The following is a 16526-nucleotide window of genomic DNA, read 5'->3' on the forward strand; positions in this document are numbered from 1 at the left end:
CCTCACTGAACTTTAAAGTTAGCCCAGCTTTGACCAGGAGGTTGGACCGGATAACCTCCAGGAATCTCTTCCACCCAAAATTATCCCAATTCTAAAATTAAGAGTAGAAATAGAGCTCCATTACTCAGCAAAGGTCTCAGGAAGAGGCAGTCATGACTGTGACTGAAAACCGTACGACTTAGGGCAGCGATACCACCTTCATTCCTGAGCTATCAACTACTTAACCCACCACCACTGCCTGCTCACCACCCCAGTATTTCACAAGAGCATTCTCACAACATACCTGACCCAGACACCTCGTTCCAACACATCTTCTGGTTCACTTTCCTTTGCCTTTCCCCACTTCAGCCATCTCCTCTCCTACTGCACCCCAGAAACGTCGCAGGGATAATCCTGCCACCCATCCCCTTGGATATAAGAACTAGGTTTTGATCAAGGGAAGGAAGGGTATGAGAACTGGGATGAAACAAATGGCCATTAAAATACAGTTGGAATAATCTTTTTCTTTTTTTCAAAAAAAAAACCCAAAAAAACCCCCAAAACCCACAAAAAAAATATGAATAGGGTGTGGGCTCTTTTACTGTAAACCGTATGCCTCGCTTCAGTGGTAATTTTTCACATGTTCCAAAATATTGCGTAAGTGTATCCCACTCCCTTCTCCCAAGTTGTTCCTAAGTTGTTGCTTTTACAGGTACGAAGTATTTGTATTAGGGGGGAGACATAAAACCAGGCTTAAGTAACTCTGAGATGAATATGTGATGTGTATAAGGAAAACTAGTATGGAAAACTAGGAAATAAAGAGCCTTCCTCTTGTATACCCCAGACAAGATACGTGAAAAGACACGCATGAAAAAGGAATTCAAACAGAGGTGGAAAAGACTAGGTAGCGTATTGCTGGTATGGACTTAAGACTCAGTGCTGGTACTGCTACTACTTTGGAGGCTCAACGTTTCCACTTCGTTTATTTTTAAAGCATTGAGTTGTGACTAGCCTGCCCTCTTAAATCACAGGAAAGAGAAAAGCAGAAATTGGGAAGGATGACTGTTTGGATTGAATGTGTTAGAAAAAAGCTGAAATGCTGACACAGAAAAAAAAACCCAAACACACACAACCTACAGGAGAGAAAACAGTGATGCCCACAGAAGCAGCTCACAGATAACTCCACAGACTGAAAGATACACTGCCTGGTTCACTGAAACTGAGAGCCCAAGTGAAAATGAACAGCTTTTAAGAATGAAGTTTTTCATCTGAAAGTAGAGCACTTACATGTATCAAAATTCCAGGCAGTGCATGCTTATGAGAGCAGTAATTGGAAAGAAAAATAACGGCTAAAAGCAGGCTAAGAGAAACTTGCTTGCATCAGTTCAGCAAAAAATGTAGTTCCTTTATGAAGGGCTTTCTTTGTAGAAATAGCGTAATTCTAAGCTTAGCAAGCCCTTTATAAGGAACTAGATGTTTTCACTGAAAATAGAAGCTGACAGTCCACCTCTGTTCTTAGAGAAATATTATTTTAACCTAAAGAATTCCATAAAAACTCTAGCAGATAGCTTAGCATTTTTAAAAGGCTGACTTTTAAAATTCTTTTTAAATGGACAAATATTTCAGTGTAAGACATTTTAATTCTTCATCCAACAGAACCGTCAGTAAGACAAGACCTAAATCAGATACCTGACTTTCTTCCCCCCGCTTTAAGTGCTGACACGTTTCTTGGAGAAGAAAAAATACACAAATGACTGAATGCAAAAATCTACATAAAAAGAGAAGGCCACTGATAATATTGTTTGGAATGTCACACGTAGACCCATAGTCTTTGTTCCATGCAAAGTATATTATATTAAATGTTAAACGGACATTTAATATAGAGAATTCTGAAGAGCTTCTTGTTTTGCGGTAAAAAGGGAAACGTGCGCTAAGAGGTTGAACTGTGACAAGTGCAGAATAGTATCAATAATCCCATTATAACACCTGATTTGTCAAACTTGTCTCTACAAGTTATTCTAAAATTCACAATAGTGTTCTTAACCATTTATGAAATGGAGCAGATCACGTCTTTGTAGCATTCAGGGCCACTGATTCTCCATGCTTTGTTGGAAAGAATGGCATGAATAGCTACTAAGTCTTACACTTCATTTTCTTCAACCTCTTATTGATATCCTGGTGTTCTGAATGGTGTTCAACTATAGAAAAATATAATACAAAGGTAGTATCAAGCAGGTGTTTTCTTTCTGGAACCACTAAGTTCTGTTGATGTATTATGCAGCATTGTGGCTTAACGGATCAAACCAGGTCATCAATATGCATGATCTCCACATTGGGCAGTGACCAGGAAGCGGTACGGATCCTCTCCTGAAAAATGGAAAGTCTGTCGAGCGGAGATTTAAGACAAACCAACAAAACAATCCAGACTCCAGGTGTATCTGAAATCACGTGCGTACACACATTCCTCACCAAATACGAGATTTTTCAGGACAGTGGCAAGGAATGAAGACTCTTATTTAGTGTGATTACTTATTAATAAATATGTATTTCTCATAATCCTAACCTGTTGGTTAGGATTAATCGTAATCAAACCTGTTGAAGAACAGGTTTTCCTCTTAGTTTCATACCCTAAACAAACCCTCTACAACTACCTGAAAGGAGGTTGTAGTGAGGTGGGTGTTAGTCTCTTCTCCCAAGTAGTTAGCGATAGGACGAGAGGAAATGGGCTCAAGCTGCACCAGGGGAGGTTTAGGTTGGAAATTAGGAGAAATTTCTTCACGGAAAGGGTTGTCAAGCATTGGAACAGGCTGCCCAGAGAGGTGGTGGAGTCCCCATCCCTGGAAGTGTTCAAAAAACGGGCAGACGTGGCACTTTGGGTAATGGTTTAGTCTAGTCTACCCTTGATTGGTTTAGTGTGGACTTGGTAGTGTAGGTTAATGGTTGGACTGGATGATCTTAAAGGTCTTTTCCAACCTAAACGATTCGATGATTCTATGATTCTGAATGAATCCAAAGCCCTTTCAGAGATCACCGTGGATTATCTAGGAGAAACATCACAAACTAAATGATGGCACAGAATAAAAAACAACACACCCACTTATTTTGCCAAGGAGACGCTTGAAAGATACTTTTATTCCCTGGTAGAAAATTTTCTTCCAGAAAAATAATTTTGAGAGCTATTACTAATTGCAGGACACCTCTAGAAACTAAAACATAAGAAGGTTCTTGAAAGGTGGGTGGTTTTTAAACAGAAAATGAAAGCACTCAGCAAGACAACTATTTAGACTTTCATTTAGACAAACACAGATTATTAGATTCTTGGGCTGAAATGTGGGGATGCCTTATAGATCACTGATTTTAACCTGATTAAGTTGTGTAAGCAGAGAAAGTCTCAAAGATATGCAACAATTCTCTCTAGCTCTTTAAAAGAAACTAATTCCTCCAAAATAAGAAAAAATGAGTAAAACTAACAACAAGCAAAAATTTAGACAGACTGGGACAAATAAATTTGTCAGATAACTGAACAAGAGTCAGAATTTGTGTAGAAGCTTTACAAAAAAAATATACAGAAACTGGAAGAGAGAGGAAATAGAGGCTACTAAGAAATTCAAACCCAGGAGGGGAAAATTCTGTTGGCTGATGAAACGACGGACGAGTGGGAATTAGTGGTAATGCAGGCCCACTATGAGGTGTGGAGATTAAATTTATAAATGGACTTTAAAAAAAGCAAAACACAATCAATATCTATATTCTGTATTAGTTTTAACACAAACCAGCACATTAGTACCATGGAGAATGTGTGACGTTAATGAGGAAAAAGACTTTCTAATCAACACACCCATAAAACTCATATCTTAAAGAGAAAACTTTTGACCCACTGATGTTCGTTTTTTATAAATGCTGGAATATCAGAACACAAGATAAACGTACACGGAGATGCTCTTCCTCATGTAAGAAAACAGTATTTAATAAACACTTGGACGAACCAGATTTTGCTGTTTGCAAAAATAAAAGTAGTAATACTTCCATGAGAACCACTCTTGAACATTTCCCACCATTTTTTCCACTTGATTCATTTCAGTGTGTCATAACAAATGGAGCGACAGGTCAGCATGTGAAGACTGCTACCTATTACACATTAATGAGGTAGACGCAACACATTTTCCTGAAGCATTTGTCTTAGTATTTAAATGTTAATTTAAAAACATTAGATACCAGTAACTAAGACTTCAAAACACAATTGTCAAAAGAATCATTGATCTAAGCCATGTTCAGCTGAACTTTCCAAGTATGTGCACAAGGCCCTCTTAGTATTCTACGCTTTCATCAAGTAAAAACAACAAAAATCAGCAAAGGACTAACTAAGCAAAAGGACAAAACAGTCACAAAAAAGAATTTGAGTCATTCGGTAAACTAGGCAAATTCAAACAAAACGTGTTCTCGTACAGTTCTTCAGGCCTGCATCAAGCATGCGTGTAGTAAGGTGCTTCAGGAGTCACAGATGCCCCAGGCAGGACGGGTGGAGCTGGAAAGCAAGAACTCTCACAGGCTGTCCTGTGCTTTGAGTGCCAGTGGTGACATGGATGGCAACCAAAGACATCATCTTTGTACATCTTTGTACCTCTTGTACCTCAGTACAGGAAGGACATTGAGGTGCTGGAGCGTGGCCAGAGAAGGGCAACGGAGCTGGGGAAGGGTCTGGAGCACAGGGCTGGTGGGGAGCGGCTGAGGGAGCTGGGGGTGTTCCCAGTTGGGAGAAGAGGAGGCTGAGGGGAGACCTTATCGCTCTGCAGCTCCTGACAGGAGGGGGCAGGGAGGTGGGGGCTGGGCTCTTCTCCTAAGGAACAAGCGATAGGACAAGAGGAAATGGGCTCAATCTGCACCAGGGGAGGTTTAGATTGGATATTGGGAGAAATTTCTTCAGGGAAAGAGTGGTCAAGCATTGGAACAGGCTGCCCAGAGAGGTGGGGGAGTCACCATCCCTGGAGGCGTTCAAAAAACGGGTAGATGTAGCACTTTGGGACATGGTTTAGTGGGCATGGGGGTGTTGGGTTGATGGTTGGACTGATGATCTTAGAGGTCCTTTCCATCCTTAGTGATTCCTAGTTTTTACTTTCATTCAAAAATAATCCAGCCACCAAGGCAGGAAACATGAAATTATTCCTATCCTCTTAATTGGTTTAGTGGTGGCCTTGGTAGTGTTTAGGTTACTGGTTGGACTGGATGACCTTAAAGGTCTTTTCCAACCTAAACGATTCTATGATCTCCCAGAAAGCATTAGCTACTTGTGAAGGCTCTACATCCTCCCTAGTTTCTACGGTTAATAGAAGAGCATACTTTTTCCCCACCACCACTTTTTTTTTTCCTGCCCTCCCAGAATCCTGCTCAGTTTCTTATATTTTTATTCACGAAGCAGGAAGAAGTCTTCAGAAAGAAGCACAGTATGTTTATAAGCAAACCTGCCTGACATGGTTTTCTATGACAGATGGGATCAACCAGAGCAAGACTCCAAAGCGGGAGAAACAGAGGAGCCTCAGAGCCCCTAAGTATACATGAGGGAATATCACTCAGTACAGGAATAGGCCTGAATGGCTCCGGCGTTTTTGCATTTGGATCCGGAGGTTTCTTGGATACAGCTTTTCCCCCTCCCGCAACTAGCTGTGCCAACAAGGCTTAAGGGAGTAACATCCAAAATAAAGTTACATATGAAGCTTCAGTGGGTCTGCTGCCTTTTCCTACAGAAATTCCTACGAAGTGAGAGGCAGAAAATTCAATTCAGACCTTGGATTACAAGATTTTGGTAGCTCTTATCTCTGTACAGGTAAGAAATGAACTCTGCTAAGTCAAAGAGGTGCCATGTTCACACAGCCACTACAGGAAGGAACTGAAGCTGGAAAAAGGCCATGCGGAAAGTCTCCCTCCAGACTCTGATGGCGAGGCCACAGCTCTGGCTTGGGAGGAGAACATTCCCCAGCGATGGAGGACAAAAACGTGGGTTTTCATATTCAGTAAAAGAACAAATGAAAAATTATTAAAATGCTACGCAATACTGCTGATAAAACAGAATTGAAGCTACCTCAAACCTATCGACATACTCTTGAGTAATGCACGTGGACCATCTCAAACCTCCGGGATCACTTCACACAGCCAGTGTGAGCCAGACCAGACGTGGCTTTCGAAAGAGATCTAAACCAGTACAGTAAAGATACTGAAAATCTCAAGAGAAGGATTATATAAAGAAAACTCAGAAATTTAAAGGGTTTTTTTTTATATCTTTTTGGTCTGTCTTTCAAAATAGACAGCAATGATAAAGCTAACACCTGCAGACATGCAGTGAGATCATTTATGGAAAAAGATTTCACTCTGAATTTTTCCTAAAGTTTCCTAGAGAAAGTTTGAAATACATAGAAGGATTTCAAAGCAATTTGCTGTCTTCCAAATTAACTGCTATCAAGTACATCCACATATAGCAACCATTCATCTCACTGCCCGGTAAGGAAATTTCTACATAGGCTACTCATTTACCACAAGCCAAAGTTTCTCTGCAGTGAAACCATGGAATGATAGCCAAGCTTCTTCAAAAGATAAGCCTGAGAAAAAACTAGTTTCCCTATGTGTGCTAATTATCAGCTAAACACCTCCTCATGTGATCTGGAGTACAGAAGTCAAAGCTCTTCATTCCCTAAAAGATAACGTATGCCTAAGTCTTAATAATATACCTTCCCCCAACGAAAGCTAAATTCACAGGTATTTTTGAAATTACTGCTTGATTACAGAAGTCATCTATTTCAGCCATAAACCAAACCCAAGACAAATAACTAAAATTTTACAGAAATACCCTAGAGAGAGAGATTTACCACAGCAGTACATCTAGTATCATCCTCAAAGGAAGAAAAATTTAAATTCATCGGTGAACAAAACAGGCTACTGACCAGTCAATCTACGGCTGCTTCTTGTTTGTCCCCAAGTCGGGGACCCACCCTTAAAGTCTACAACCTCTTCCTGCTCTCTGTAAGGCCACAGTAACCTTCTGTATCCTTTGGGCTGGGGAAAAGGAAAAAAAAAAAAAAAAAAGTTATTCTGTCCAGACTGCAGGGAATGAATTTATGGAGAGTTGCTTGTCGGATTTTTCAAGGCAGGTACCTCAAGTTTGTTTTACTGATGCCCCAGGGCTTAGCTAGCTGCTGAGTCAGAGGGAAGACTTTGTTTCACCCTGAAATTTTTTTTTATTCTAAACCTGTTGTAAGGTTGTGTTTGCCAACCTGCAGTTGTTTTGCCACGTGGGATTTCTGAATCAAGCCAGGTAACTTGCGTTCAACGCTGAAATGGTTGCGTTTACAGAGCTCTCTAGCACCTTCCCCGAGCCTCAGAGACGCTGTTCCTGTGTAGTGCCTGCCATCCTCCTGCTCTTACAATTAATTCTGCACCACTGGAATAAAGCAATATATTTTCAAAAGAGAAGTACTTTACCTAGCACCTTACTTTTCTTTCTTGACAGATTCTACTTTTACTACAAGTGGAGCAATTTGATTTTCAAGACAGTTGTCTGCAATCTACTGAAGCACACTTTACCTCCTTCTAATACGCCAGCACAAGTACTTTACAAATAAATACTTGTACAGGGCTCCTCCTCTATAAACCTCAAAGCATTTTACAAAGCAAAAGAAGAATTATTGGAATTTGATTGCTCAAAAGTTGCATTAATTGCCAAAGGCTTCTGTTTAAAATAAATAATAAAAAAAAAAAGTTTCAAAAGACCAGGTATCTAGTTCCCATTCTATCAAAAAGACCTGTATTATGTTAGCTAAAATTAATCCAATTTCTCTAATTCCTTATTAGGGAAATACTATCACCTTTCCAGTCTTCACAGTACAAGGATAATCAGTTAACATTTGCAAAGCATTGGACTACTTGGTAAAACACAGCAAAGAAAAAAAATTAGCCACAGCAGAAGTTAATAAGACATAGGGAGAAATCTCTGATTTTAACCCTTAGAATTTTAATGCACTGAAAAATTGTTAAAAGGGCCACTATATCTTAAGCAAAGCAGCCTAGCATCCTTGTCAGAAGATGTTAAAAGAAAGGGTCAGCTTCTATCTTCTGATTTTAAACAATGGGAAACCAATACAGTAAGGGAAAAAATAATTAAAAAAAAAAAAAAGAAACAACTACTTGGGCACTGCAGCCCATAAATATCATTTAGATAAAATAAATTACACATTATATTTATGTACAAAGCACATGTGTAAATAAATAATGTATATACACACACATTATATATACACAAAAATTGTTATTGGAATATTGCACGTTTTCATCACTTTTCTGTGAAAATAGGTATCTGGTGTCTTGAAAGAAGCATCTTTTCAAGTCTGGTGAGCCACTCACGGGGCAAGGAGAAGGTGGTAAAGGCGGTCATACAATCTGCTTCCACCCACCTTTCCTCCTGCCTTTACTGCTCCTCCCTCCCCTCCACCTCCTCTTCCTCCATCAGCTGCTCTGCCAGGCTGCTTTTTTCTTTAGCATTCATCTTATTTTAAGGCTCCTTGCCCAATTATTGTCATTGATATGAACAATACCAAAGGATGCGCTTGCACTCCACTCATAGCTGCCAATAAGAAAGTGTGGATTTCAATTATACTACCTTTTATTTTCTGCACATTTTAAAATGCTTTCAGCGTATCAAGTTTCTCATTGCAACAGGCTATCTAAGCAACAAGAAGCAGCAATCCACACCAAGTGACTTGTCCACTCTTTCCAGATCACAGATAAGATTAGCTGGTTTTACTGAGCGTGCACATCTCAACGTTAATTTGACCTCCAGAAAAAAGAGACAGGAAAAAAAAACTGTAACAATTAGTGCCCCCCCCCCTTTTTTTATCTGAAAAGAAACTTCTAATTGCAACTCAGTTCAAATTTAAAGCTCTTGTGCAGCTCACAAAATGGACTTTCCTACCCCTTTTCTACATTATTGATGCCTTCAGTGCAGGTACTACAGTTAGCAACCGACTTAGCACGCACTGAAACGAGTAGCCCATTTCCCAGCTCAAGCTCTTTGAGGTCATTTGCAAACCGAAAGAGATACGCCACGTTGGTTGCCTGGAGTCACGTTTTACTCCGAAACAACGATCGCTAAATATTGAGCAAAAACAAAGCGTGACAAAACATGACAAGGAAGGTCGCCTCTGTGTTCTCAGGATGTGACACAGACTGGGAAAGCCTGTTGTCAAGCTAAAAAGCGTTAAATAATAATAAAAAGTACAGCAGAGATGTAATTAACAATCTCAAAATTTTGTTTTCCGGATTTAACCAATTTAACATGCTAGGTAAAAGAGTTTTTTACTAGGTAGCAGCAAAAGCACATGTTCACCAAGTTCTACTTCCACCTAACAAAAGAGTATTCTTAGCCACTGATTTCAGCTAGCTTATTATAATTATTATTATTATCATCATTATTAGCTATTCTCCTGGATTAATAATACAAAACTGCAGTTTACATGCTATTACTAGGAATACCGTTAACGGGAAACGAGAGCCTTGCCATACTCTCCATTCTGAAGACTAAGGTAAGCCTTTAAGCGTATATTCAATAATGCAGTACTGAAAATGCGAGTGAAATAGCTTAGTGTAGCTTCACAACAGGTCTCAAAAGGACTGCAGAATTGCAGTACTAGGGCTGGTGTGTCAGATACTTCTCCCCTTTAAACCACGGCACAGCCCAGAAAAGCCGGTAAGGAACCCACGGGAGGTGGAAAAACAGCTCAGAAAAGCTTCAGTGGCAACAGGTACAATATGGTGAAAAGAGTCAGTAGAAAAAAAAAAAAAAATCCCTTGATAAAATAAGACACGGGGTTAATTTACATACAGATCCTGTAATTCATCACATACATTCGAGCCACTTGCCATGTAATTCGGGACAGATTATAAACGCTGAACCATGGCGTTTCACTAGCATTTCTACAGGTTCTCCTCCTCCAACAAAAGCACTCTGTATAGAAACTTGGCACCTAAGTGCAGTGCATCAGCATACAAGTTTTTTAAACCAACAAAGCATTCAGTTCTGGGAAACTTATTTTCACTGTCCACCCTTCCTTTTTTTTTATTTTAGTTTGCCAAAAAAGTCATAAACTAGAATATTCCAAGTTCCCTGAGGTGACAACAGGCGTTTGGACAGAATCTGTGAAAAGATTTCTAAATCTTGCTTCAGAAACTAACTACTGAGAATTTCCAGTTCCCTTTATAACTGGTTTAAAAGGAATCGCCCACTGTCGATGAATACGACTTCACATTTATTTTGATTACAATTTCTCTCACCAAAAGGCTTTATGCGAAATTTTATTACCGTCTCAAAAACAGAAATCCTTTTACAGGCCCAAGAAGAAACATCCGACATTGTTCATGAACTGTACACTTATCAGCAAACCAAGGAAGCGATCCCACAAGACTTCATTCATATAAGCAGCCATTCAGTGAATCTCAAATGATGCAGCTGTATCGCTGGAAAGTTGGGGGTTTTAAAATGCAAGTATCTGAAAGCCTCAGTTGTTAAGACTGAGCCTTCCGAATCCGAGAATGTAATTATTTTTCCAACTTATCGAGACTATTCCCTAAATGCAGCGACCGCTCTAAGTGCCTCTGCATATAAAAAAAATCATTCCCAGGGTAGAAAGCATAAATGTATTAAGAATCGATCTTAAATTCTCTACAATGTCATTACAAAAATCACTAAAGAATACATACTTTTAATCAAAGTTTCATTAGGCATATATTGATTCTGTCATTGAAAAACTGCTATATTTAATCAAATTAAGTGCAACTGCCGATGTAATCAGCGTACGCTAATGTAAATTCATGTACAATGAAAGAATCGGAGCACCAGTAACTGCAGACCCTTATGGCACCACTGTAAGTGTTTGGGCTAAATTCAGTATGAATTCATTTGATTTACTCAGTCTTTGCTGCTAAGTTTCAGGCTAAGACCACATGCAGAAAATCTAGGACTAGAGAACGCGTACGTCGCAGCTTCAAAGCATACAGAAATCCTCTTTCATAAACTGACAGTAAAGTCTGGCCCCCAGAAAACGTTTCTTCCATATATACTCTTGGGTGATGCAGCACCGATGACTAAAAGGATGCTTAACACAACAGCCTACAAACTACATTTGGAAACGTCCTAGCGACAGCTTGTGTTTTCACATTTCACTTCTGTCACTGCCCCAACATCGACAACTGTAACGTCAGGCACATCTCCAGTTGTAATTACTGTATATTGAGCTCCACAAGCTCCCTCGCTTGTATTTTATTCTACCTTTAATCTATTTTACAATAAATTAATGTATTTTTCATCTGTTGGACTTGGACTTAAGCTCCAAGAGCCTTTACTGTAAATTAAGCAGGCAGCTGCCCCTCATTAGATGCTTTCTAATTTTGGAACAAGGGAGGAAAAAAAAAAAAAAAAAATCAATCCTCCCTCCTTTCTCACAAACAAATCAAAATTCATTCCACTCCCTGTCCCAAGCATGAGGGCAAATCTGGCTGCTTTTATTTCAGATGAATGGGAAGCTGCTCTTACTAAAGAATGTGAATGTAAGTTTATTTTGGACTGGGTATGCCAGAACACGGTTCCTCTCCTCTAATTGACCTGATCTTACGTGTTACTCAAGTTTCGCACGAACTTTGGAGAAAACCTCAAAGAGTTGATTGATTTTATAACAATTTGAGAAAAATGTTAAAAATGTCTTCTGTCCCCAAGAACTTCCTCAAGTCAAAACGTCCATGAAAACACAGAATGGGCCTAAGTCCTGCATAAACCAAACTTTCTCATTCAGCATTTCCACCCGATACTTTCATACTAAGCAAATTACGGAAAGGATGAACGAAAAAACATACACTGTGGGAAATCTGCTAATGAACAAATTTCCTCAAGAGAACAGTGCCACAGATATTAAAACTATTCCAGAACCTACCTGTGCATATTCTTTCTCTATTGCAGCTCTTTTCTGACTGAATGCTCTGAAAGAGGAAAAAAAGAAAAAAATCCATTAATATATACAGCAAAACATTATAAATTCACTAATTCACTTAAAAGGATTTTCTGCTAGACAGTCTTTGCGGTTAAATGAGCAACAAAAAAGCAAAATTGTTTGACAACTGTATATCAGTAGCCTAGCAACTAGCGCATGTGGACTTCACATAAGCAGTGTTCAAATTTCCAAGTTTTATTGGATAAATTCAGTTCCCAGGACTACCGGTGTAAATACCGTTTACTTCATTAAAGGCTCATCAGCTTTCCACTGGTATAGCCTAGGGAAGAACTTGGTAGCACAGAACAGAATTTGGCTTTATGCATCTAGAGAGACTTACTCTTTATTTTCTTTAAAATAAAAAACCAGAGAGAGTCATGTTTGCTCAACAGCAACTGAACACACCAGATCCGCAGTTGTAGTCACAAGACGAACAACCTCTCTTTAAACCCATGCTGTCCCACAGCAATATCCTGATTTACCCATTAATTCAGCACATTAGACCCACTTAACTCAAACGGTGCCAATCATAGCGTGTCATTCCCCATTAACATCAGCGCTGCGCTCTCATGTAGGGGCTCAAGCTGTACCACCTAGACGTATTTTAAAATAGAGGGTTTCGACACTATCACCGTTATAACAGAAGGAAGGGTCAAATACCTCGACGTGTCAAGGCTCTTTCTTCAATAGCTTCAGCTATTCCCCCTTTATCCCTCCAACAGCCAGAGTAATTTTCTTCAAGCTATACTAGGAACTACTAAGCTTAAGGCTACGCCACCAGCAAAAGAAAACCTAATTCTATTTAAATTAGTTACACGATAATTATGGTGACATGTTAATAAAAAAATCCTCAGGAACATCCTATAATAAGGTTAACTCAATAAACACAAACAAAAGGAGCTCTGAACAGGCTCTTTCTACTCCTGTCCACTCCATTTCACCCCTGAAGAGCACCCACACGCCGATAGGGCGTTACAGGCTCGGTCTCCCCAACAGGATGTCAAACAAAAGGCTGAACGCATCGCGATTGCTTAAAATTCTTTCCAGATTAATGATAGCCCCAAAGAGCTGGCCACAGTCCAACTCCAATAATTACATCCCATCTTCCTAAATCCCCCCGCGTAGCTCAGGTGGGTACAAAGGGCTGCACAACTGTGCCATACAAAACTCCCCTACGTGAACAGGTAAAGTTGTCCGAGACGCTTGTAAATGAATCTACTTTGTAAAGCACTCAAGATATTTCATCTAATATTACAAAACAATTTCTTTTAGGCTCTGCTGTTCCAAAGTCCAAATCCCAAGTCAGTTTAAGAAACATCTGAGAAACACAATATCCTTCTATAAGACATTACTTTTCTTTTAGTATAAGTAAAAAGGATATATAACTGCAGAAATAAGTACCAGGAATGACTGAAATGTGTTATCAATATCGAAAAGGTAAAAGAAAACAAGCAGCTGTCTTTGAAATGTAAATCTGGGAAGACTTTAGGCAAAGGCAGTTATTTTCCAATTCTCAGCTAATCTTATTTGAAAACATATCATCAGAGCTAAATGTTAAGAATACTCAGTTTACACAAAACCTGAACATGGAGCTGTGTATTTCACCATGAGTTTCCTTCCCCATGCAAAACAAATTCCACTTAAACTAACTGCGTAACACGAATTGTGACAAGCTGGCAGCCTAGGATATCCCCTAAAAACCTTCTACATTAAAAGGTTTATACTAGAGAAGAAAAACAAAAGCATTCAACTGGCCCTAGTGTAGAATTACAAAATACCATGCAAATCAAATTTACTCGCAAAACCGACAGAAACCTTGGACTTGGAACAACTGCAAGCTCCAACATGAAGAAAATGTATTGTACAGTAGCAGCTCCATAAATTAGAAACATTTTAGAATCGTTTTAGATTTTGTTCTGTATTTTAAATGGGGTTTCACAAAAAAGTTGGCAAGATAGCACATAATACGATTTATACAATACTTAAATTTGTGTTTGATCTGAACGAAGAAAATGGTAAGTACTGCAAGACCAGCAGGATCAGCCGTCTGCATTCCTTGAAGCTGGTGTTCTCCGCTGCTTTGTGACTGCATTTCCCTCGATTAGTCAAACACAAAGCTGTTTTTAACCTCAGGACAATTTATACAGGAACCCTTTTATGCCTAGCATAAATGTATTACAAAACATGAGCAAATATGAGACTGATGACAACAAATTTCCCAGGAGAAAATTATTTTGAGCAGGGGGGGAAGGTCTTGACTACTAAATGCATCATAGTTTCTTAACTTGGGAAACCGGAAAACTTTCATGGGTGTATCTTATGTGCAAAGCTGGGATATTCTTGACCTTGCTGTCATTCAAGATGGAATTTCAAGTTCAGTCATATATGGAAATGTTTGGTTCCGTAAGCTAATACAATGTTCCCTAACTGAAAAGTTTTTAAGAAATGAATTAGCAGGTCTGCAAGAAAGCAGGAATGTTTATTTAATGTTTCTTTAAAGGAGGATGTATTAATATCTGCTATTACATCTTTTTCTCAAATTAACCATTAATTAAGTGCAAGAAACACCAGAATTGCACACCCAAAAAAAGGTCTTAGTTTTTGTTTCTGGACAGTAATTCCTAAATATCATGTCTATCCTGCAAATGCTAATTCATGCGATACACTTATTTCCCTTGTCCCACTAAAAATCATTCAAAAGCATTTAAAGTCTTTGACAGTTTAAGAAGAGAGTGAGAAAGAATAAACACAAAGAAATTCAATGATATTTGGTCCATACAGTCAAGCGAAGACCATTTTTCATTTAAGTGTGATACTTGCCACAATCCTCACATTGCAGGAAAATCCTGACTTAAGTCTCCAAAAAATGAAAACCAATTAAAAAAAAAAAAAAAAGATTTACGTTCACCATCAGGACAAGAAGCCACCATTTCAAAGAAAACATTATTTTATTACACGTCCGGAGTGTGACCAAGCGCCTGTCTTAAAAGAGCCTGCTGCTAGGGAAGGCTGCTGCAAGCCTGAAGGAAAAGTCACGCTCAGGAAAGTTATTTCAATGGTTTCAACATCCATGATTTAACATCGAGAGGCAATGCCAGCCACCCACAGCATTTCCTCACACGCTGCTGCCTACAGCCCCTTCCATGGCTTATGGCCCCGTATGACTAGAATGAACCTAATCCTGGAGGGATTACGAAGGAATGTTCTTTCCGAAGCACAAACAGCTAGAGAAGCTCTGCAGAGAAGGGTTGTCTTCCTTTGAAATGTCAGCAATTGGCCAAGTCTGAAAACAGAGCAGTGGGGTTAGAGAACAGTCGCTCCTATTGTCATTAGGACAACAAGGACTACGTGTGAGGTTGGAAAGGACTTCTCTTCCAGACCAAAAACTAATAAAAATATCTGAAGAGGAAGAGGGTGGAGATTTTTCTGCTGCGTAGCAGGACTTCGCCCACCTACATCTTCTCCTTACATTCCTCACCAGGCTCCTGACCCGGGATAACACACTCCGAGGTGCACCACGAGGCTGAGCTGGTCGCCTTGTTTCGTGAGGAAGTAAATTCTTTGGTCTTAATTCATATGATTTTATGTGACGAAAAATATCTGGATGAAATGTAGTGATCTGTCATATTAAAGAAATTAGATTACGTGATCTAACTTTCCCTTGGGCTCTGTGAAACAGTGGAACTGTAAGGGAGCAGGAGGAAAAAAAAAAAAAACAAAAACAAACCAACACACTACACTTACTGTCATCCTCACTTTGCCAATACTACTTTTACTAGTGCCAAACCCTCACCGTCACTGCAAATTCCCAAATACGAATTCCAGCAACTGCTAAGTATTTAAATTACTCATATCAGTTTAAGATTACAGATGCTATGAAATATTCAGGTATATTTTTAACTTTTTGTTGTAAATAGGAGTAACAGCGTGAACTAAGGAGTCAGGTCAGTGGAGGATGATACTTCAAGAAGGTTTCCTATAGAGCTGTGAGTTACCAGGAGAAACAGATGGGCTCAACCTGGTACGTGGATGTCCACTTGGGCTGGAAATGTCGAAAGCTCCCACTTTCATAAAAAAAATCAGTATATTAACATTAAAATATACATAAGCGCTATATAAAACAATGTTATATTTGCCAAGATTATCCGGTCATACAAATCTAAGGATGAAAGTCACAGCTTGCACAGTAAAAACAGTCAAACACAGTGACACCCTGAAAATCAGAAAGCGAATTACACTGTATTAAAAAAGCTAATTTAACTCCATCTAGAGAGCTATGCAAAAATGTAAACAGACACTTCACGTACAGGTCTCTTGAATAAAAGAAGGGGCTAGATTTGCAGAGGTGAATGTATTTCCATTTAAAGGCTGAGAAATTCAACAATGAGCCAAGCAGGGGCCCGAATCGCATTTGGAACGAGTCCCCGTGCAAGATCACAAGATAACGGTCAAAAAACAGATGTATAAACTGGCAAGTTGGTGCAACTCACCTAGCACTAGCAGTTAGTGTTAATACAATTTTTT

General features: G+C 39.2%; 1 protein-coding gene across 1 annotated transcript in view; it reads right to left on the reverse strand.

Annotated features, from left to right (window-relative positions):
* FCHSD2 (FCH and double SH3 domains 2) overlaps positions 1-16526 on the reverse strand; it is a 174926-nt gene that overhangs the window by 126365 nt on the left and 32035 nt on the right. The window contains exon 3 of the mRNA XM_075722744.1: positions 11946-11991. Within this exon, the coding sequence (XP_075578859.1) occupies positions 11946-11991 (46 nt within the window). The remainder of the gene's footprint in view (positions 1-11945; positions 11992-16526) is intronic.

The sequence above is a fragment of the Pelecanus crispus genome, chromosome 1 (assembly GCF_030463565.1).
Source record: "Pelecanus crispus isolate bPelCri1 chromosome 1, bPelCri1.pri, whole genome shotgun sequence".
Taxonomy (NCBI): Eukaryota; Metazoa; Chordata; class Aves; order Pelecaniformes; family Pelecanidae; genus Pelecanus; species Pelecanus crispus.